The 22,906-nt window shown below is 37.6% G+C and overlaps 1 protein-coding gene across 4 annotated transcripts in view; it reads left to right on the top strand.

The window, feature by feature from the left end:
- KIAA1324L (KIAA1324 like) overlaps positions 1–22,906 on the top strand; it is a 181,663-nt gene that overhangs the window by 97,718 nt on the left and 61,039 nt on the right. For 2 of the 4 annotated variants that reach the window (XM_030933415.1, XM_010370631.2), the window contains 6 exons: positions 8,718–8,913; positions 11,572–11,719; positions 14,575–14,661; positions 16,900–17,005; positions 18,009–18,161; positions 19,071–19,159. In XM_030933415.1, coding sequence (XP_030789275.1) covers positions 8,750–8,913; positions 11,572–11,719; positions 14,575–14,661; positions 16,900–17,005; positions 18,009–18,161; positions 19,071–19,159 — 747 coding nt within the window. In that variant the 5' untranslated portion in view covers positions 8,718–8,749. Of the gene's footprint in view, positions 1–8,717; positions 8,914–11,568; positions 11,720–14,574; positions 14,662–15,628; positions 15,663–16,899; positions 17,006–18,008; positions 18,162–19,070; positions 19,160–22,906 lie in introns of those variants that run through there. The other 2 variants (XM_010370633.2, XM_010370632.2) reach the window with 2 other exon arrangements.

Genomic DNA, 22,906 nt, shown 5'->3' with positions numbered 1-22,906 from the left:
ATGAAATACGTTTCTATTTTTTTCTTTCACAGATTGAAAATGCCTTAGTTAGCTTTTCTTATAAAAAGATAGGAGCTTTAAATCTAGCCTCTGCTAATTTAAAGGGTATTACTATCTGTGGTATCACACGGATCAGTTTTCCTGCCAGGAGTTGGCTTCTACTTTTAAATTCTCAAGCTCCTGGCTGATAAGTCCTAAGAAGTGCAGTGATAATCATACACTTCCACTTGATAGGGCTATGTGAAGACCCACTGGAAAGGATGTTGGATGTGAAATTAGTTTTCAGAGAGACAAAGGCAGTACTTTTCACTAAATACTCTTTTCAGGAAACAGTGAGTTAGGAAATGCTAGCTAGAACGGGTTCATATTACTGTACTCTTCTGTGTATCTCCATCTCACTTTTGTTTTTGTAAAATGAAAGATGAAAACAGGTTTCTCTTTCTTCTCTGAGAATTTCACAAATAACTTGCAAATTATATCCCTATGTCCTACAACTTCACCCCCAACTCTTAGTGAAAAATTAAAAATTGTTATTGGTGGGATTGGGCTTTAAGATTTCAGTTCTGATAATTTTATCATGCCACTTCAGAGCTGACACAGCAGCTTTGTATCTGTTACTTCAGATGGCTAAGTGAGTGCTGGAGCTAGAACTCATGTCTGTGACTTTTAAGGCAGAGTTGTTTTTTTTCCTTTTGTTTTCTTTTTTTTTCTTTTTCTTTTCTTTTTTTCTGCAGAGTTCTTTTCTAATGCTATTCTTTTTCACTATTGAATATTGTTATTGGGTAGAGAGTCATGGAGTCTGTTAGAAAGTCTGCTACTAGAAACTATAGAAAATTTGAACTGGATTGCTTATGGTTACACAGAAGAAGAAACTTGGAATCTGAATTGGGGCGGTTTGGATCAGATAATCTCAAAGGTCTCTTTTGGTGATTCCGATGGTTTTAATTGTTATTACATATCACAGATTTATTCATTCTGTAATCAAATCATGCTTCAAATCACATAACTTTTGAATTATAGTGCAATACTAATATATCTTCTTAATGCTAATGAATATTCTCTTCTGATAGGAATATTGCAATGTCTGCCACTGTTAGTATTTGGACAGTGTTACCTTCCTTTCTCCTCCTCCAGCCTTAAGTTGAACATGACAGATAGTTGATGTACTCACAACCAGCTTTCATTGTTGCCTTGTATATTTTGTAATGAAAACTACCCTCAGGATAAAAAAAAAAAAAAAAATCCCAATTAGAACAAGAATTCCCTTCAACCAGGGGACAAATCTGTCTTACTGTGAATAAGAGAATATCAGCAAGAAATGGCCTGTTTTAATGTACTGTTTGACTTTCCCTATCACACTTTTATTTTTATAAAAGGAGAATTATAGATTACTTTTTCCTCTGTAGGAATTTCACAAATAACAACTTAAAAGGACAGTGTTCAAGTGCTGTCCTTATCACTGGTACTTAAGGAGGAAGAAAATCTGAGATTTGCTGGATTCAGTATGCTGTTCAGTCTCTCTTAGATGCTATTTTCTGCTTTTTGTGTGTGTGTGTGAAAAGAATGATAAAAATCTGGCAGGCACTTAAAGTTTTAATTATCTGTAATGATAATTAATTTGCTAAACTGAGAGATAGAAGTAGAACTTATTTGTGAGGTACACACACTAAACATTGTTCTCTTTCTTTGTATTACCCTTAATGGCAGTGAGTAATAGTAAGAACAGTTGCAAGAGCATCAGCATGTAGTCAATATAAGAATATCTGTGGTTTGAACCTTATTTATCTTATTTAAACAAGACTAACCCATTGAGGGAAAATAGACGTATTGACTTGTCTTGATTCTGGAATTGATTTACTTTATATTTCCCCACAAATATATATAATTATACTTAGCTAATATTAATTGACAAGATGGATTACAGTGCATTTATACTTAGTGAGATGTAAATTTGATTTATTTTGAGGAAGATCAGTCTAGATTAGACTATCATGGAAGCTTTGAGAAAGCCACAATGTTGTTCCCAGATATTTATCTGTAATAAGTTTGCATAGATTCACTATATCATCATCTCATTAAACAAGTGAATTGAAAATCCATTTATTATTACTTACTATTGCTGTTTGCTGTTTAGAAAACATATTTTAGTAGTAAAATCTTTGATTAAAAAGAACAAAAATGAGTAAATTATGAATAAATGTAATTGGCAGCCATAGTCTTTCAAAACATGAGGTCTCTGGGGGAAGAAAAAGCAAAACTACGTAGCCCTGTGGTACAATGATTAAAAATAGATGTTCTTTATTGTTAGGCATAAATCATAGATGATAATCAGCTATAAATGATTCAATTCAGTAACAGTTATTTGGCATATTGTGCTTGGTGGTTGCATGATCATAGCAGTGCTTTGAATTTTCAACACTATTTTCAGAGTGGTTTCTGTAGTCTCATTGGATTATTATAAGCAGTCGTAGGAGGGAGAAAGGGATGTTGAAGTATGAATAAGTGGAAGCACAGAGGTTAAGTAAATTGCCTAAGATATTTGCTACTTGGTGAAGGACTACTGTAAATGCTTTTCCATATCTGATTATTCACACCTGCATATTTGAACCTTTACATATTCACAGTAGCAGAAATAAATGTCAGAAAAGAAGAGGCATAAAGCTGAGAAAAAGAACACTGAGTGCAGCAAATGACCTCTTGGTTACAGTTTAGACTTCAAGATGTTGGGTTTTTAATGCCACTCTTTCACTGGGTGCTTAGGTCAACTATTGTGAAATAGTTGAGGCCACTGTTAAGTAGTGCCTAAGACCTTAGGCAAATAAGGTCTTTCTGTTCTCATTAAAAACTTTGGAGTTTGCCTATCTTTAATTCAGTTTCTCTAAGACTTCAAGGTTTCTGAAGAAGAAAATTAGAAATGACTAATTGATTCAAATTAAATATGGTAAATTCACGTTCACAACAGCTAACAACAGCTATTAATAATAACTGTCTATCATACTGCTTGTTGAAAGATTCCTGTGTTGTATGATAAAAAATCTGAATGAAAATAGTATAGTCTTTAAGATGATTTAAAAACCTGATAATCTAATTAAAGAACAAATGCCAAGGGAGAGTGGATGAGGCTAGGATGGAAGATAAAAGGAAAAGCAGGTAGTTTTGGTGGCCGTCAAAGGAAGTCAGCAGTGCTAACTCTGTTGACTTAATCTTGTGGAGTAAGTTTACCAAGAAACTGTGGCTCTTTTCTTCCTTTGACAGGTGTCTCTAGACCTGACTTCTAGGATGAAAAAGATTGAGGAGTAGCAAATGATTAAACTATGAAAAGCTTTAGACTTGCTAGCTCCTCTGTATTAATTAAAGGCCCTATACTTATTCAACTAATTTGACTGCATAATTAATCTGAAGAGATGTAATATTATAAATCTATTGGCGGAGTTCTTATAGAAATGTATGTCCCATATCCCTAAATTAAACTATCAATAATCAATAATTGTGTGGGTTTTTTTTTTTTTTTTTTTTTGAGACGGAGTCTCGCTCTGTTGCCCAGGTTGGAGCAGAGTGGCATGATCTTAGCTCCCTGCAACCTCTGCCTTTCAGGCTCAAGCAATCCTCGTGCCTCAGCCTCCCGAGTAGCTGAGATTATAGGTGTGTGCCACCTCGCCTAGCTAAGTTTTTATATTTTTTGTAGAGATAGGGTTTCACCATGTTGCCCAGGCTGGTCTCAAATGCCTGACCTCAAGCAATTTGCCTGCCTCAGCCTCCCAAAGTGCTGGGATTACAGGTGTGAACCACTACGTACAGTCTAAACTATTAATAATTGTATTTAATATTTATTATGTGCTGCATGCCAGGTATATGCTAAATGCTTTATATAATATATCTCATTTATTCTCAGAACTCATTGAGATAGCTATTATTATTATTTTCCTTTTATAGGCAAAGTCATTAGACTTATGGGAGTTAGAAACTTGCTAAAATATTTTTAATGCATGTTTTAGGAGTAGTACATTAAAAATCCACAAGAAATATGAGGTTTTTGCTAAAATAGTTATTGCTGTATAATGCACATGAACATTGTTTAACAGTTCAGGATAGGAATGAAGAATGATGTGATAATGTATGATGATTAATTTGGTTGGAATTGTTTGCCCTTTTTGTATTGGTTGTAATAATTTTTTGAACTGAATTTTCTTTGAGGCACCACTTTTGGAATCAGACCAGAATTTGAATTTCAGCTTTGCCATTGGTTAACTGTTAACCAGTTAACCTTTTTAATTACGTTATTTAAATGCACTGTGGCTCAGTTTCCTCATCTGGTGTATGGGCATAATCCCTTCCTCCCTCACCAGTCTACTATAAACATAGTTGATCCTCATTATTCATGGATTCAATATTTGCAAATTTGGCTACTTGCTAAAATTTATTTGTAACCCCCAAATTAGTACACTCAATGCTTTCATAGTTATTTGCAGACATGTGCAGAGTGGTGAGATATTTGAGTCACCCAACTACATGTATGAACAAGGTGACACTTTGACTTCTTATTGCTTTTCTCATACTGTAAACAAATGTCCTTTTGGTGGCTTATTTAGTGCTATGTGTTTAATATTTTAGTTATTTTTTTGGGTGATTTTGCTGCTTAAAATGGCCCTCCAAGTATAGTGCCAATGTGAAAGCTGGTGTTCCTAAGTAGGAGAGGGCTGTGCTATGCCTTTCAGAGAAAGGCATACATGTGTTAGGTAAGCTTTATTCAGGCATGAGTTATAGTTCTGTTGACCATGAATTCAACATTAATGAATTAACAGCATATACTAAATCAGATGTCTTTAAAGAGAAATACACTTAAACAAGGTTAGGTGTTGATTGATTGACAAAGATGATGTGACCAGAGGTTCTCAGGAACCTAACCCTATACTTTCCATAGGAGTGATGGTCCAGTATTCATTAATTTAGTGTTTGGGGTAAATTCATATAACACAACTACTGTGAATAACAAGAATTTACTGTGTTTGTAAAGTATCAAGCATGGCACCTGGTATGTACCAAATATCCATCATATTCACTTTCAACTTTTTCTCTCAGCTTTCCTTCTGACTTCATGGAAACACTTGGGAAAGAGATGGGAATATTCTTTATGATTTTAATTAACAGGGCAGTGAACACTCTGAAATGGCATCATTGTATTTAGAAGACAAGATTCACAAACACAATCTTCTCTTTTTTAGCTTTTAGAGTTCTTTATAACAACATGTAATAAAATAATACCTTTTATTAAGTTATAGTTAATCAACTTAAAATACAATTTTGGACACTAAACAGTCTTCCACGATAACTTTATTTTATTAGGAAGTCAATATTTTTGGCTTTGTGGGCAATGCAGTTTCTGTTGCAACTATTCAACTCTGCCATTGTGGTGTGAAAGCAGCCATAGATAGTAGGTAAATGAATGATCGGGACTGGGTTTCAATAAAACTTTATTTACAAAAGCAGGCAGTGAGCTGGATTTTCACTGCAGGTTGTAGTTTGCTGACCCCTGATTTAATGTACTGTAGGGTCTTGGTTTATGATATTATTATTTATCATATTAGGCACATGTCTGAATCTGAGTTTGCTAGAAGATCCATAGACCATTGAAAATAAACAGTTTTCCATAACTGTGTTTTTCTGTTGGTTGTGCTGATAGTGATAATAGCTTTAATGAGCATTTGTTACATGCCAGGCACTGCGCTAACCACCTTATACTGTATTTTCTCAGCATTGCCACAGGATTCTTGGGGTGTCACTTCACCAGCTGGAAACACCTATGGCCAGTGGTGCCTTTGCCTGAGTTTTGCTCAGGCCCACCAGGCTTGTTCTGCCCACTTGGCCTGGCAGGCTGCATTTGGCTCACTCTACTGGCCTGGGTCCCATGCTGGCCAAGGGCTAGCCAGGTGCAGAGCAGCAAGGGGTGTGTGAGTGAGCATGGGGTTTGGGCTACCATGCACAGCCGGGCATGACAGCCGCGGTGGGGTAGGCAACTCCAGGTGACAGCATGGGCACTGGTTCCCTGCAAGGCTGCAGCTGAACCAGGCATGCCACAAGCAGCTTCTGTGCTGGCACCAGGGAAATACGGTGGCACCCAGAAGCTTGGAGACACCAGGAACTACAGAGCCCCAAAGAAGCTGTCACAGCCTTGACTGGGGAGCTCCTAGGTCTGGGATCCCCAAAGGGCCACAGCTCTTCTGTCCTTCTTGTCGCCCACAACATGGCAAGCAAGGGGCATGTTTCAGCCCTGTTTGTTACAACTCTTTTAGCCCTGCCATTTGGTGGTTCCTGAGTTCTTGTCCTATGTCCAGGAAGAATGAGGTATGCGGACAAGTGGAGGGTGAACAAGGTGAAGAGGAGCTTTATTGAGCTACAGAACAGCTCAGAGGAGACCCACAGTGACTAGCTCCTCTTCGTAAGCAGGGTGTCTCAGCTACTGTTCACCTCTCAGCAGACAGGAGACCCTGGAGTGGTTCTGCAGCTGGACATCTCCTATCTGTTAGAGTCTGCTGAGTCCAGTGCTTTTATGGGCCTGGGACTCAGCCAGCCAGAGGGAGGAAGTGTGTGCTGATTGGTCAATGGGAGGCCATGGGCAGTCCCGGAAAAAGCACCACGAGTTCCCACTCTGGCCCACTGACTGGCAACCCAGCCCCCAGGCTTCAGAGCCTCCCTGGCTTGAAGGTAGGGCTTTGTGGGACCCATCCCCTTCTGTCCAGGAGCCTCTCTGCCTCCTGCCACTGTTCTGGGTACCCAGGCTGTTTGGTCAAGGAGTGCCTGCAGGCCAGTGCCGAGCTGCCTTCAGCCCCTGCCTCAGTCTCTCTGCTGTGCTTGTTGGTGGCCAAAGTCTGGAGGAGGCTGAGGTGGCAGGAGGCTGGTGTGTCAGTACAGTGCCTGGGCTCAGCCCCTACCTTGCTCTGAGATCGGAAGGGGTGCCAGGAGCGGGGAGAGGCCAGGGGCAGAGGGAGCAGACATCTCCACACCTGTAGGGGAAGGGGTTTTTCCTGAATCCCTGAGAGTGCCAAGACGCCCTGGTCCACAGCCATGGCTTGGGCAGCTGCAGATGTGCTCAGGATGGTGGAGCTCCTGCCTGCTCCTGGCTCCCAAGAGCGCAGGGAAGCTTGGGTCTGCCTGGGAGGGCAGGGCTGCTGCCTCCTCCTGCCCCAGTGGCTCCATGGAACGCGCAGCCTCGTCCACACTTCCCCCACAGTAGCCGGCTTCATGACAGTGGTCACTCCAGGGGGGCTGCTGCTGCCATCAGTATAGCCCTTAAAGGTACCTATTGTGATTGTTACCTCATTTTTTAGAGACATAAACTAAGGCCTAGAGAGGTGAAATAGCTCACTCAGTGTCGTAGAATTAGGAAGTGGTACAGCCTTGTCCTAGGACAGTTTTGACTGTGTAGCCAGAATGCCACATTCTTTGCACAATCTTTTTTTTATTTTCTCATGTTTTACTGATTTGGGGTTGTTGATTTGAATGTTAGAAGTTCATTGTATGGCATCTTTAACGTTTTCTCAAGGAAAGCATTATATTAATCCAGTGAATAAGTAGATGTGTGTGGATTTTAGCTCTATTCTTTAATCAGTTTTCAAAAATTAGCTATTTTTATTTCTGGCTAAGCTTTCTAATGTATTCTAAAAGAGAAGAGTCTACCTAAATGTGGGGCTTCACTGCTTTACATTCTGCTGGGAGATTTGTTTTTCTTCATTGGGTAATTTGGATGTCTCATTTTGTCCTTGTTTCCTTACTATCCTGATTAAAGGATTAGAAAGCCCTTTCCCAGGTTGGAGTCACTAATACCGTCTTGCACAGAGCTATGTACTTGGAGGGTGTTGATTTCCATTTGTTGAATGAATACTAACTTAGCCTTCTTTTTGGTAATGTGTCAACTATTCTTCACATTGCTGTATCTAATATCTCTGAGTGCAGTTCTCAGAGTTTGCAGAAAGCTTGGCATCAGAAATAAGATGGTGGTGGAAATGACTAGGTTGGTGTGAATATTGAAAAAGTGGGCTCATGGTTTCAGAGTGGAGATAACCTGTTCAGCTATTGCACTGCTTTCCTGTTTCCCTTTTTATGTTTAGTTGTCGCTCTAAATAACTAATCAGCTTTGGATCAGCATTTTATTTGGACTTAGTATGTGCCCAATACAATTAGGAATCCAAAAATAATGATCCTTGTTTTCTTAACGCTCAAAGTCTCACATCAACTTATAAGTGGTCTTAATATGTGCTTATCCACTGATTAGCATAAATTAAGTGCTTTAATGGAGGTGTTGTAACAAATGCACTGTAGGAGCATAAAGGGAGGTGCAGCTGACTTCCCATTGGGCCAGGGGAGGGGATCTCTTACGAAGTGAGTGGTTTTTGAGTTGAGAACAGGAGTGTTCCATGTAGAGAAGATAGGATTGGCCAACATCTCCGGGAAAGAAGACCACAACAGCAGGAGAGAAGATGAAATATTATGGGAATGATATGAATTCTGTTTTGGCAGGAAGAAGGTGGGACAAGGGGTCAGCTTGGAAAAATAGGTTGGAACCAGATTCTGAAATGCATGTGGTGATAAGGGGGACTTGAAACGCTTTCATTAGGGTGTGACACAATCAGAGTTTTATAAAAATAATTCTGGTGACGGCCTGAAGGGGAAGAAATTGATGGGAGTGTAAGTAATGGGTTGTCCATTCTTCTGCCTTCCAGCTTTCTCCTGTGCTTCTGGAGAGTATCTAGAAATGAAGAACCAGGTATGCAGTAAGTGTGGTGAAGGCACCTATTCCTTGGGCAGTGGCATCAAATTTGATGAATGGGATGAATTGCCGGCAGGATTTTCTAACATCGCAACATTCATGGACACTGTGGTGGGCCCTTCTGACAGCAGGCCAGATGGCTGTAACAAGTAAGAATCCAAAGCAGCCTTTGGCTCTTAACTGAATATTTGAGAAGAAAGTAGTTGCTCTTGTCCAGAAAGAAGATGAGGATAATCTTGGTACTGTTTGTGGTGATAGATAAGCTAATTGCAAAGAATCATGTTTTTTGGACAGTCATTGCAATGAGTTTTCATGAGGTTAAAATCATTGCCCTCAGGATATAATAGACACTGTATGCAAAAATGCAGTAAAGCTGTTAGAGAAGCAAATTAATTTTCCCATATTTATGGCTACAGTTAAGCCGCTGGTGTTTGTACTAACCTTTTTCTGATTTTTAACAGATACTTTCAGGTTTTTTTCTTTTCCTCTGACAGGAAGAATTAATAACCTTCATTTAGACTCTTGATTATCTCCTATAAAAGAGAGTGGGTTACGTACCTAAGGTGGAAAGCACCTTTGCTTAATTCCTACCTCTTTTATAGGGGATTATTAACTTTGCGTATCACAAAGCTGGAGAAATGTTAAACTGTTTTAAAAAAACAAAACAAAATGTTTGTCTTTAAGCTATATCCCTTCCTGTTATCTTATATTAACTATGTAACATTTTCTTTCATATGGATTTGCTTAGAAGAATTCAACTTTAGGGCTCCGGCTACCTCCTGACAAGAGTAGCCGCTCAGGAACCCTACATTTTTACCATAAGCTAAGGATGCTGGGGAATTATTTAGCTGTGTTGAAAGGCATATTCATTCCCTCCCTCCCTTCTTTTCTTCCTTCCTTTCACTCTAGCTGTCTTTTTGCCAAATGACACCAATTTCTTTATTTTAATCTCTCAATAATAGGATTATTTCCTTGAGAGAGTGTGTGTTTTCAGTAAAAGAGTTCCTTAGATGATGGTACTAGTAGGATGTTGTGGGACCTCAGATCTTTGTTTTGGTGGCCAGGAGATATTGACAAGGCTTCTTTTTCTGCCTAGAATAGTTTATGTATAAAAGAAATTGAATAAGCGGAAGTTTTTCAAGGTAGTGTCTTCTAGTGTGATTTTCTTGGTGTAAATTTCAGTCTGGGCTGGCTCGGTGGCTCATGCCTGTAATCCCAGTACTTTGGGAGGTCGAGGCAGGCAGATCACCTGAGGTTGGGAGTTCAAGACCTGCCTGATTGACATGGAGAAACCCCATCTCTACTAAAAATACAAAAATTAGCCTGGCGTGGTGGCAGGTGCCCTTAATCCCAGGTACTCAGGAGACTGAGGCAGGAGAATCACTTGAATCCTGGAGGCAGAGGTTGCAATGAGCTGAGATTGTGCCATTGCACTCCAGCCTGGGCAACAAGAGCGAAACTCCGTCCATGCTTGCATACTCTTTATTTCTTTTTAATTGGTTGGGTCATATAGGAGATGTATGTTGAACTTTCTAAAAAGTCTGAGCTTTTCAAAATGGTTATATCATCATAGACTCCCACCAGTAGTATATTTGAGTTCTAGTTATTCTACATGTTTACCAACATTTGTATTGTTAAGTCTTGTTTTGTTCTAGCCCTAGCCATTCCAGTGTATGTGCACGTGTATTTATGTGAAATGATATCTCCTTGTTTTAATTTGCATTTCCCTGCTGGATAATAACGTCAAACATGTTTCATGTGTTTATTGTTCATGTGTTTGTTCACTTTTGTGAAGTCAAATTGTTTTACCCATTTTCTACTTTTTTTTTTTGGTCATTTGATTATTAAGCTAAAGGAGTTCCTTATACATTCTGGGCATGGGTTCTTATGTGTATATATTTATATAATAAATATATAGTATATGCACACACACACACACACGTCTCCGTGTGTGTAACACTTCTTCCCAGTTTGTGGCTTTTGCCTTTTTTGTTTTCTTAATAGTGTCCTTTGAAAAGCAGAAGTTTAAAATTTGAAAGAATACAATTTATCCTTTTTTTTCTGCTGTGGTTATATGTTAGGATATCTTTGCTAACCCCAGGTTGCAAAGGCTAGAAATTACTGTATGCATCCTTATGGTAACATAGAGTTATTATTGTACCTTTATATAATGTTAAATTTTACAACAGCATAGTTATATCTATACCCTTATCTTCACATTATTGCCATATATTTAGAAACATGTTATAAACCGTACAATACAATGGTGTTATGTTTTAAATAATTAGTTACTTTTAAAATAATCTTACAAAGATTTAGGAACTCAAAAGCCAAGTCCATCACTGATAAGTTCATTTCATATGACACATAACTTCCTAAAAAGTTAAGGTGAAAAAATATAGCTTTATATGTTAATCTACATATTTATTATTAGTGGTGCTCTTTCTCCCCTTCTATAGATTTGCCATGTGTATGGGTTTACAAATAAAACTGCAGATGTCTGAAAGAATAATTCCATCTAAGGCTACTAAAGTTAGTTATCTATTTGGTAATCAAATTTTGGGTGAAAAATAGCAGTTTCATAGCAGATTAATCATATAACCTTAAAAAGATTTAGGAAGTTATTTGCCATAAGAAATGAACCTCTTCTCAGTAATAAAGTTGGCCTTTGAGTTCTGGAAAAGCTTCTGGTGTTTTCTGCTGTGCTTTGCTGATGGAACTACTCTTGAATCTGAGTTACATAGCTTTGTGAACAGAAGAGATTTCAGAACATTAATGTAAAGTGCCTCTTGGTTTTGTTTCCGCAGCTCTTCTTGGATCCCTCGTGGAAACTACATAGAATCTAATCGTGATGACTGCACGGTGTCTTTGATCTATGCTGTGCACCTTAAGAAGTCAGGTTATGTCTTCTTTGAGTACCAGTATGTCGACAACAACATCTTCTTTGAGTTCTTTGTAAGACCTTTTACATTCTGGAATTTACTATTTAAGGGACATTCATGTAAATTTCCCTTAGTCAGTTGTTCCCATTCCACTTTATTCTTCCTCAGTTTTGTGTGTGTGTGTGTTAACTGAACTTTTTGATGTTAAAAGAAAACTTTAATTTTGTCTATAATATTTTGTTTCCTGGTTAATATTATTTCTTTACCTCCGAGATCTCACCTTGCAGCATAACACTGGGCTTATTTAACTTTTAGTTACGCACATTATATAACCATTTGGTTTTGAGTTTTTGTGTGACAAATATTTCCTCCAAGATTCATGTTTACTTTACTTTTTGTAGCTACAGATAGCATTCTGTCAAAACTGTGTTTTTTAAACCAATTTTAGTTTTCACTTAAAGGTTTTTTATCTTTGCAATTTCAAATACTTTTTGCTAGCAAGAATTATTTAAGTGCATTTATGAGCAATTTTGTTTTCAAAAGTAGAAGTGGCTGCATGTTTCTGATTCTGTGAATTTTGTACAGTCTAAAAACATCAATGAATGGGATATTGATGTCTTTGAAAAAAAATTAAAATACATTACAGAAGATAAGATAAAGTAATCACCTAACAAAATAAGCTGTTACCACTAAAGTTACTTAACTATTATTAATAAACAGTATCTAATCTAGCAAATATTTATCATGACACAAATGCTTGAGCAAATGTTCTCAGATTGACTTCTCACACCAAACCAAGTGTGTGTTGTGCTTATAAATGGGAGACTATCTTGAAAAATGTTTCTGCAGTCCAGATTTCAGAAACAAATGTATTGAACATTCTAAAACAAATTTGTATTGTTAGAAATGGGAATTTCTAAATCAGAAGTTTGGTAGCAAGAGAGATTTTTCATGAACATATGAGCTTTATATTTGAAGTCAAGAGATTCTGGCTCTAGTCCCAACTCTGTAATTGTTAACACTGTGTTATTGAGCAATTAAGTAAACCTTCCGGCACTTAGCATTCACTTCTATAAAGTAGATTGTGTGACAATATCTTTTAAGGAGTCTCGTAGTACTAATATCTTTTGATGAGTGTAAGATGTTAAGCAACATTCAAACAGATTTATGTTTAAGCTGCGTTTTGTTTGCAAAATCCTTCTTGGAGTGAACAATTCCCTATTTCGTTGTACATTTTTGGCAACATTGCTAAAACTGAAATAAAGTTAAGAAGCAAAGCAGTTATCTATTTATTAGAATAAGTGTTTAGATTTGTTTTGCCCAATAAGTTCTTTGAGATATGTCAATAAAGGTACCCTTAAGGCATAAAGTTTCATTACTTCCTTTCAGCGATGCCTTTGTTCTGGTTATAATCTGAAAAGGGATGGCAAAATCATGTTCCTTCCTCTATTGATGTTGCAGCTTTAGAGGTTGCAATTTATTGATTCAGAAGGTCAAAACTTTATGGTCATCATACTAATGGTTAATGGAAAGGAAGAGTTTGCAGATTGAAATATGCTGTTCTCTGAGACTTGTACATATGGGCATTACATAATTAACAACAACAAAGTATTTAATTTTGGAACTATATGAAACTTTTGTTCAGCCATTCTGTTTTTCTTTTTCTTTTTTTTAAATAATGATGAAACGGAAGCCTAGAGAGACTAAGTGATTAGACCTAGGTTTTACAGATCTCTAGAATGCCAGTAGAATGTCAGGATAACATATGACATCTGCTTTCAGTGATAAAAAAAGCTTTCAGCTTATCTACACATTGACCATTAAAGGTATATTCAGGGTTCATATCTGCTTTTAATTAGGTTAACACTTGCATTAGAATGGTCATTATGCTTATAATATGAATATGACACTTAAATTCAATTAAAGTAAGTACTCTCAGTAGCTGATATTCTCTGGCATTTGGATGGCAATAGGGTCTATTTTTTAGTTAGTAAGTCTTTAGGAAATAGCTCTTAAGGAGAACATTTTAATGTTTGAAGATTGGTTGGGAAGATGAGTGAAGAAGCAAGATGATTTAGAGATGAAAGAGCGAGCCATTTCTTTTGGTGGGAATATAGGTGATGAGATCTTATTTTAACTCTAATCTGTTGCTGTTTTGTAATATTGGAAAGGTGGCCTAACTTTTTGATGTCTCTGCATTCATTGTAGACCTGGAAAAGTAGTGTCCCAACGCCTTGACATTTTGGAAGAATTGCCTGAAAGGCACAAGGTGTTTGGTGTTAAAGATATCTGTAGTCATTTGAATTGGCATGGCAAATGATTAACATTTACCTCCAAATTTTTGGAAGCCGAATTTTTATTTGGGGGTAAATGTTAATCATTTGCCATGCCAATTCAAATGACTACAGATATCTTTAACACCAAACACCTTGTGCTTTTGCATTTGGATTAGGTCCTAGGGAATGGAAAACAAAGTAGACTTTATTTATTTTTAATTTAAAATTTTACTGCTGCAAATATTATAAAGAACAGCTTTGTTGATTTTTATGCTATTGGGCCTACATGGTGAATGCAAGCTATGACAAAGTTTGGGTAAGTTGGGTAGTTGTTTTGTACTTTGTCTCCTTTCTGTGCGTTGTCAGTGTTAGTCACTGTGTTAGTGTGCATTGTGAATCTTCTCCCACATTCCTCTCTCTAATGAGCTAGGCTTTTTGTTACAATAATGAAGATAGTTTATTTAGAACCACTCAGTCATAAACGGTTGTCACTTAGGCTCCAGAGGTCTTGGTATGTTTACTTACCGAGAATTACTCATGGCCATTGTTTAGAATGTATTGAACGAGGTTCTTGCAGTCTGTGCTGGGTACAAAATTTAATTAAAGCCGTTATTCAAGACACTTTACTAGGGCCCTTGTGTTTAATCCACAGATTCAAAATGATCAGTGCCAGGAGATGGACACTACCACTGACAAGTGGGTAAAACTTACAGACAATGGAGAATGGGGCTCTCATTCTGTAAGTCTCTTTGTATTTCCTTTTTCTTTCCCAACTTTTCCTTCTTCTTTTTTTTTTTTTCCAACCTTTTTTTCTTCTTTCCCAACTTCCCCTTCCTTTCATAACTTTAAAGAAAAAGTGTATTTTAAGAAAAAAGCAGGCCGGGCGCGGTGGCTCAAGCCTGTAATCCCAGCACTTTGGGAGGCCGAGACGGGCGGATCACGAGGTCAGGAGATAGAGACCATCCTGGCTAACACGGTGAAACCCCGTCTCTACTAAAAATACAAAAAACTAGCCGGGCGAGGTGGCAGGCGCCTGTAGTCCCAGCTACTGGGGAGGCTGAGGCAGGAGAATGGCGTAAACCCGGGAGGCGGAGCTTGCAGTGAGCTGAGATCCAGCCACTGCACTCCAGCCCAGGGCGACAGAGCGAGACTCCGTCTCAAAAAAAAAAAAAAAAAGAAAGAAAAAAAAAAGAAAAAAGTCAAAATTAACTATTAATTTAGAAGATTTCTGCTTAGGGAAAAAAATTACCGCTAGTTTCATGGACTCAGCTTCCAATTTTCAGGGTCTTTTTCCTACCTTTTTCTTTCTTCTTAGTTTCCTTTTCCTTTCCCTTCCCATCATAGTCGAATTTTCCTCCCTTTCAAAGGGGCATCCATGAGAAAGAAGGCTGTTCAAAACTAATATAGAAAACATTTGAGTTTCTAAGTTTACAAATGTGCCTGTCTTATGTGATCAAATTAGTGGCTCTTGTCATCGGAAGGATCTGTGAATTCCTTTTATCTTTTGCTGCACAGTGCCCAACAAGTGATATTCAAGCTTGTTTTGTTGGGTACTATGCTGTCTCCATTTGTTGGACAGCTCTGTTTATCACAAAATTTGTGTATGTTTGGAGCCTCAACCTGCCTCCTCCCTATTTGCCACACATTGGTTGAAATTCTACCTTCTCTGGTTACATGAAGTAAAGTAACTGCCTGCTTCCTTACAGGACAGCTCCTTAAATGCTTGAAGGCAATTATCAGGTAACGATTCAGTGAATCTGTTATTATTTGAGGCACTGTCTCTTTGGAGTGAGACATAGATTTAATATCTAACTCCGGTTTATAGTTGTGTTTCTTTAGGCAATTTGCTTAATCTCTTTGTGTCTGATGTTTTCATTTGCAAAATAGGAACAATCTTTGCATGATTAAATCAGAAGATATGTGGGAAGGGCCTAATATGGTGCCTACAATGTAGATCGAGCTCTGTTTCAATAAGTGACCATCAATCCTTGTCTTTGCGGTTGTAGCAGGTACCCCATCCTTGGGTGATTAATACAATGTACCCTTTCAGAATATTTTTAAAAATCTGTATATCCGAGAATAATATTAATAACATTTAAGATCCATATACCTTAACACCCAGTTAGCTGGGCTTTGAAGGTACAAGTAACCCTTAAAAACAAATATGCTTTCTTCACTTAAAAAGATTTAATACAAGGGAAAGTGCTTAATGCACTACCTTTACTTAATTTATTACTTCACTGAAATAGTTGGGTGGATTGTAATTTTCTACAGGTTGAATTTGTCCAGAGAGAGACTGCATAGAAGAATAAGGGGGGTAAATAAGAAAGCAAGGAACTCTTAAAGTTAGTTCACTTACCTGTATGAACATGAAATTTATAAGAAAATTAGTTTGATTTTACAATTAGCAAATATTCCAGTAGCAAAGGAAACCAATACTACATATAGTATTATTTATGTTCTAGAGTAAGAGAGTTAAATGAGATTATCACATAAGAACTGTCCTATTTTTTCTTGTTACTGTTGCTGTATTTTTCTTAAATATTTTTTAAAAATAAACAAACTCATTCTGTTGCCTTTTGTTTTCAGAACTCAAAGGTCTTATAAATAGTGGCAACCTATAAATATACAAGTGGCCTGAGGGACTTTCACCCTCTAAAATGCATTCTTTTTAAATATAAACTAAGACTTCATGCAAATGGTTTGAGAATCATTTTATGAGTTTGTTTAGACTTGAAGATTTCTTCTTTTCTATTTAATATATTTTGTGGATTAGCAAACTCCATTTTTTTTTCTTTTAAGAAAGTGTAAACTTCAGCGGAGGTTAGGTCAGAATTAACAGTGGACTTAAATCTGTGGGTTTTAAATTAATGGCATTTTATTATATGGATTGAAAAAGTATGTAAGGGAGTAGCTTTTAGGTGTGGGAAATGGCATGGCTTATCTGACCTGAGTGCCTTTATGTTTCTCTTTATAGGTAATGCTGAAATCAGGTACAAACATACTCTACTGGAGAACTACAGGCATCCTTATGGGTTCTAAGGCAGTCAAGCCTGTGCTGGTAAAAAATATCACAATTGAAGGTATTTCATGGCAGTCTGGTTTAGTAGTCACTGGTGACTACCAAATATTTATTAAAGTTTTGGTTTGGCTGGTTCAAAGGTTTATAGAACAGAAATTAATATGTTAGGAAATCATATAGGTCTGGAGACCCTGGTTTTGCTCCCAAGAAATCAATAGTTGTTTTCTTTTTTTCTCGTACACTTGAACTAAATTATTTAATCATTGCAAAAAAAGTAAACATGATGACAATTTTAGATATCTGTAAACAAAAAACGTGTCTCTGTGTTAATAAGACCCTATTATTCCTCTGAGAAATGTCTATTGTGCCAGACATTGGGCTTACTCAAGGAACTGATGACCTGGTCACTGCTATATCCATAAAAATAACAATAAACATCTTACCTGACTCTTTCCTAAACCTTTTATGCTTGTCTGAACCAACTGGGCAATTTCTGGCCTGGGAGAGCAGCTGATGAACCCTGGCATGGTTCATTCTCAATTAAGGGTATTTTTAATTAAAGCAGTGATTCTCCTTTATTAAACTTTGGCTTGCATTTTAATATGTTCAGTGTGGGCTTGTTCTGTGAACAATGTGTTAACTCATTAGTCACAAGGACATCTGCTGGCAAAGCCATTCCTAGGTCTTACCTGTGACTTAATCAGCAGTGGGAAAAAAGAAAAGGGAATGGGTTATCATAAGGATCAGATAATTACAAGCCTATAGAATTAGAGGGAACCTTAGGGTTTATCTCATTTTTGAGTTAGTGGAGTTGTCTTTTGACAGCTCAGTTAATATGAGTACTATACCTCTATCAAAACTTCATCACTTGTTTGCTGACTTGATTGTGCAGTTCCTTGCACACAGTAAATGCTTTCTTAGTGCTGGATGAATAAGATAAACGATTTGGGCTGACCTTACTGTAAATGTTTCTCCCTCACTTCTGGGTAGATGCAGAAGTAGGTGCTGATTTGCTTGTTGGTATTGGGTCCTCCTCCCATGCTCTGTTTTTCATTACCGCACAGGGGTGGCATACACATCAGAATGTTTTCCTTGCAAGCCAGGCACATTCAGCAACAAACCAGGTTCATTCAACTGCCAAGTGTGTCCCAGAAACACCTATTCTGAGAAAGGAGCCAAAGAATGTATAAGGTGTAAAGAGGACTCTCAATTTTCAGGTAGAACTAGTTTATACTCTGCTTTTTTCTTTCTAAATGTATGTTGGTCAAGTGTATATTTATAAGCCAGAAGTCACCCATAAAGTATGACAGCAGTGGTGGCTGAAACCGAAGTGCTGAGGTGAATTGATGTTGAATGGATAAAATATGACATCTTCTCCCTTTCTGCATGACTTTCCCCTATATAGGTCTATGATTTGTTTTTCTTTTTTTTTTTTTTTCTTTTTTTTGAGGCAGAGTCTCGCTCTGTCGCCCGGACTGGAGTACAGTGGCCGGACCTCAGCTCACTGCAAGCTCCGCCTCCCGGGTTTACGCCATTCTCCTGCCTCAGCCTCCCGAGTAGCTGGGACTACAGGCGCCTGCCACCTCGCCCGGCTAGTTTTTGTATTTTTAGTAGAGATGGGGTTTCACCGTGTTAGCCAGGATGGTCTCGATCTCCTGACCTCATGATCCGCCTGTCTCGGCCTCCCAAAGTGCTGGGATTACAGGCTTGAGCTACCCGCGCCCGGCCTATGATTTGTTTTTCTATTCCACACCCCACAGGTAACTGCTATGGATATGTTTAGACTAATCTAAAAATGTTTATACTTTTACATGATTTGTTGGTGTAGAGACATACGTAGAAACTTTTAATTTGTTCCAAATGTCCAATGTACCGATGATGGAAGAAATCTAATATCTTCTGGGAAAAACTGTGATACACTACTCCGTGTGTATCATAGAAACACTTATTGCTCTAGGGAAAATAAAAATGTAGGCATTTATTTTCTTTAGACCTAGGTAGTCCTACCTAAATTGCCCCGGTAAGTTTATTTGTACTTTTTAGTTTGCTTTTTCTGTTTTGCTTTTTGCCTTTTCATAGACGCAAAATAATTGACCCATTTCTGAAACGCTTTTTTTATGTTGCAGAGGAAGGATCCAGTGAGTGTACAGAGCGCCCTCCCTGTACCACAAAAGACTATTTCCAGATTCATACTCCATGTGATGAAGAGGGAAAGGTACCAGCAGTGTTGTGTCAACTCCATCCCGTATTTTTGCAACCTTCTTTCCAATTTGAGCAGACTCTAATTTGTTCATAAGAGAGATTTATGACACACGTATGTAAGTGTAAAGAGGAAATTTGAGAGTTTAGGGTTTGAAGTCTGCCTTCCTGGCTTTGAATTTCAAATATACAATTAAGTCCTGGGGGTAACTTATTTGATGTCTCTAGGTCTCAATTTTTTTATTTGTATAATAGTGATGATATTGGCACCTACTTTATAAAGCTGCTATAAGAACATTCAAGATATTTAATGTAAAGTTCCTAACCCAGTGCCTGGCGCATAGTGCTCAATAAATTACTGCTACTTTTAACAGTTATATTTTTTCCAGAAGTAATAACATGAGAGAGCACAGCCTTAAAATGTGTAGTGTGACTCACAGGATGGAAAGTTCTTAATTAATGTCAGTAAAAACCATGCAGCCATGGGCTATTCAGTTATGGCAGATTACTGTGTAATTGCAATGAGAAAATACAAAGTAAGTACCATATAAACGGCACATAGCCAGAGGAAAAATGCACACATGAGCTCTGCAGTTGACCTGCTCTCCTCTTAATTAAAGAATTAGCCTACACCAGCCTGTGTCAGTGAGGGGAAACTGAGATCAAAGTGGCTGCTATGGATCATTGCTTCTTTATGTTTGCATCTTTGAAATAATGACATTTATTTTCTTGACTTAGTTTGGAAAGCACATATAGATGTCAGGAAATTTATTACTTTCTTCTCTTATTTTTGCATCCCTAGATTCTAATCTAGATTGTTATTTTATTTTTAATCTTACCTTAAGTCCTTAAGTTTTTTTTAAGGAATATTATTTGGAATGGTTAAGAGCAAGTACATTCTAGTTTAAATTAGTGGCAAATTGCAACGATAAGAAGTACAACTATTACTTTCAGTGAGAAGAGTAACTCAAACTAACAACTGTTAACTGACAAGGAGTTGTAAAGTAAGGTCCTGATAGTCCTATCATAATGCCAAGTAAGGGCTGGTTTTTTAGAAAATATATGCAAAGAGGTACCATTAAGGTGAATTGAAAAGTAATTTCGATTATGTTTGTTTAGGTAAACTTTTCTTAAACTTGCTTTATTAATAAGTAAGGCAAAAGTAAATTTAGTTTATTTTATATAATAATCAGTTCAATGTTACTGAGGCTTAAAGGAATGGGATCTAATGTATAATAGGATCTTGTCTAATCTACAATGAAAATATACAAAAGCTGTATTTTTATTATGTTAATTACATCCATGAGTATAATGGCAGTAAGTAGCATGACAAAATCTATTTGACCTGGGCCTAATGGATGTAAGACCTTATATTAAATGTGTAATATGCAGAATACACACAGCTGCATAGACACATATGTGTATATGGGTGCACACACAGGCATGCTGTATACACATATACACATAAATTATATTTTCTGTTGTGTCTGAGTGAAATTTGGTTATAGAAGAAAACAATGTGCTAGCACGTTATAAACTCAGTGATTTTTTTAAAAGAAAAGTGATTTAAGATATTTCAAGATAAATGTTTCTAGCGTCAGAAGTAAAGCAATGGGGACTTAGTGAAATGATATATGTAATGAAGTTTAGATTGCACATGTGAATTTGAGATTTTTTGGGTAACATTTTCATTTGTTCTGGTTTCATCTTTTAAAATGGCATTTTAGCTGGGTGAAGTGGCATGCACCTGTAGTCTCAGCTACTTAGGAGGTTGAGGCATGAGGATTGCTTGAGGCCAGGAATTTGAGGCTGCAGTGTGCTATGATGGCACCTGTGAATAACCACTGTACTCCAGCCTGGGCAGTATAACAAGACCCTGTCTCTTTAAATAAATACATAAATAGATGTTTAGTTCTTGCTGAGAATAGCCTGGTGATTTGCCAGTGGTTTAATAATGTTTCTCAGGTTGTTCAATGACTATATGTTGGTTTTCTCTGTCCTATTATGTTCTCTTTATCTTATTTTGCCCTACTTGGAGAGGATCAAGTTGATTGACAAGGAAATCAGCTATTGAGGCATATAGATTCCAAACATTACCATCGATAAGACATAGGAATGTTACAAGTTTTCTGTATTTATTTTGAATCTTAGTTTAAAATGGATTGCTTAAATTTCTTTCTGCCTGTGGGGGAAGTTTTTCAGGAAAATTTTAATTTGTAATTGAAATTATTCTAATTAAGAGATTCTTATAAACATCATGAAAAATATGGAATGGATTGCTCATTCATACTTTTAGTAAATCTTTACTGAGCACTGGTTATTTACAGAATACTGGGTAAGGAGGGCAGAGCTAAGGAAAGAAGAAAAACGTAAATGTCTCCACAGATGTAGAGCAGTGGCTGTCGAATATTAGTGTTCATCAGTCTCACCTGGAAGGCCCTGTCCCAGATTTTCTAAGTTAGTAGGTCTGGAGGAAGGCCTGAAAATTTGCATTTCCAGGACGGTCCCAGGTAATTCTGATTCTGCTGGTCCAGAATCTGAGCACTTGGAGAACCACTGGTCTAGATTCTAGAGGAAGAGATAAACAGTCAGTCATAGAAAATGAATTATTATTTCCAATTGGGATTAGTGCTACAGGCAGAGAGGTTTGAATTTTATGAGGTTCTTACCCAGTCTGGGAACGCCTCAGGGCTGTATTAAACACTGGGCAAGTCTGTGGAAGGAGAGCATTTTTGATAGAGGGAGCGGGATGGTTAAGACCTGACATGGGAAGGAGCATGGTGTATTTGAAGAACTGAAAGAATGTGTGACTAGAATGTGGGGATGTGGGCGAGGGATTGCATTAGGTGCAGCTAATGATATAAGCTATTGCTAGAAAAGGCATGGTTTCACAGGGCCACATTAGGAATTTTGGCCTGTATCCTAAGAGCATTTAGCAATCCCTACAAGTTTTTTGGTATCAGAGTGATGCAATGTGATTGGATTTATACTTCATATAGATCCCTTTGGCAGTGTTTTATAAACAAGATTAGAAGGGGACTAGAGAGAATGAACACTTAGAAGTCTACAGGTGAGAGAAGAAGGAAGTGAATATAGTAAAGGGAATAGACAGAAGAGTATGGATTAGAGAAATAGGAAGTAAAGTTCACAAAATGTGATGGTTAGTAAGATGGAGGGAGAGGAAAGTATTAAAGGTGGGTTGGTAGAGGTACTATTTGGTTAGAGAGAAGGTCTAGAGGCAAGGAAGGAAAGACCCTGAGTACAGTTTTGACCATGTTGTGAGATGGGGCAAGAGGAGATGTTGGAAGGGCCATTATGTACATCAGTCTGGAGCTTAGTAGAACATCTGGGCTAGCTATATAAATCTGAAAATTATAGCAAATAGCTGGCAATTAAAGCCGTGGGGTTGGGTAAAAGTTTTCAGGGAGATCATAGAGTGGGCTTAGAAGTCAGCCATAGCTAGGAGAGATGAACAGGGATGGTGCCTGAGGAAAATGGCTGGAGAAGTGGGAGAAACCAAGGGAGTTACTATCATAGAGTATTTGCAGAGATTGGAGTGGTTAAGAAGGCTGATGCTCCTGAACAATCACCCTAGATGAGGGCTGAAAAGTATCCATTGGATTTGGCAACATTGAATTAAATGGTGACTTTAAAGAGCCATTTTAAAACATGGAAACCAGGTTGAACTGGGTGAAGAGATATAAGGATTTAAATCCTCTAATATATACAGTAAGGCATTCTCTCACCAAATATTTGTGGGACT

Source organism: Rhinopithecus roxellana, chromosome 6, assembly GCF_007565055.1.
Source record: "Rhinopithecus roxellana isolate Shanxi Qingling chromosome 6, ASM756505v1, whole genome shotgun sequence".
Lineage (NCBI taxonomy): Eukaryota > Metazoa > Chordata > Mammalia > Primates > Cercopithecidae > Rhinopithecus > Rhinopithecus roxellana.
Note: the sequence above shows the minus strand (reverse complement) of the source record. Positions and strands in the feature narration are given on the sequence as shown.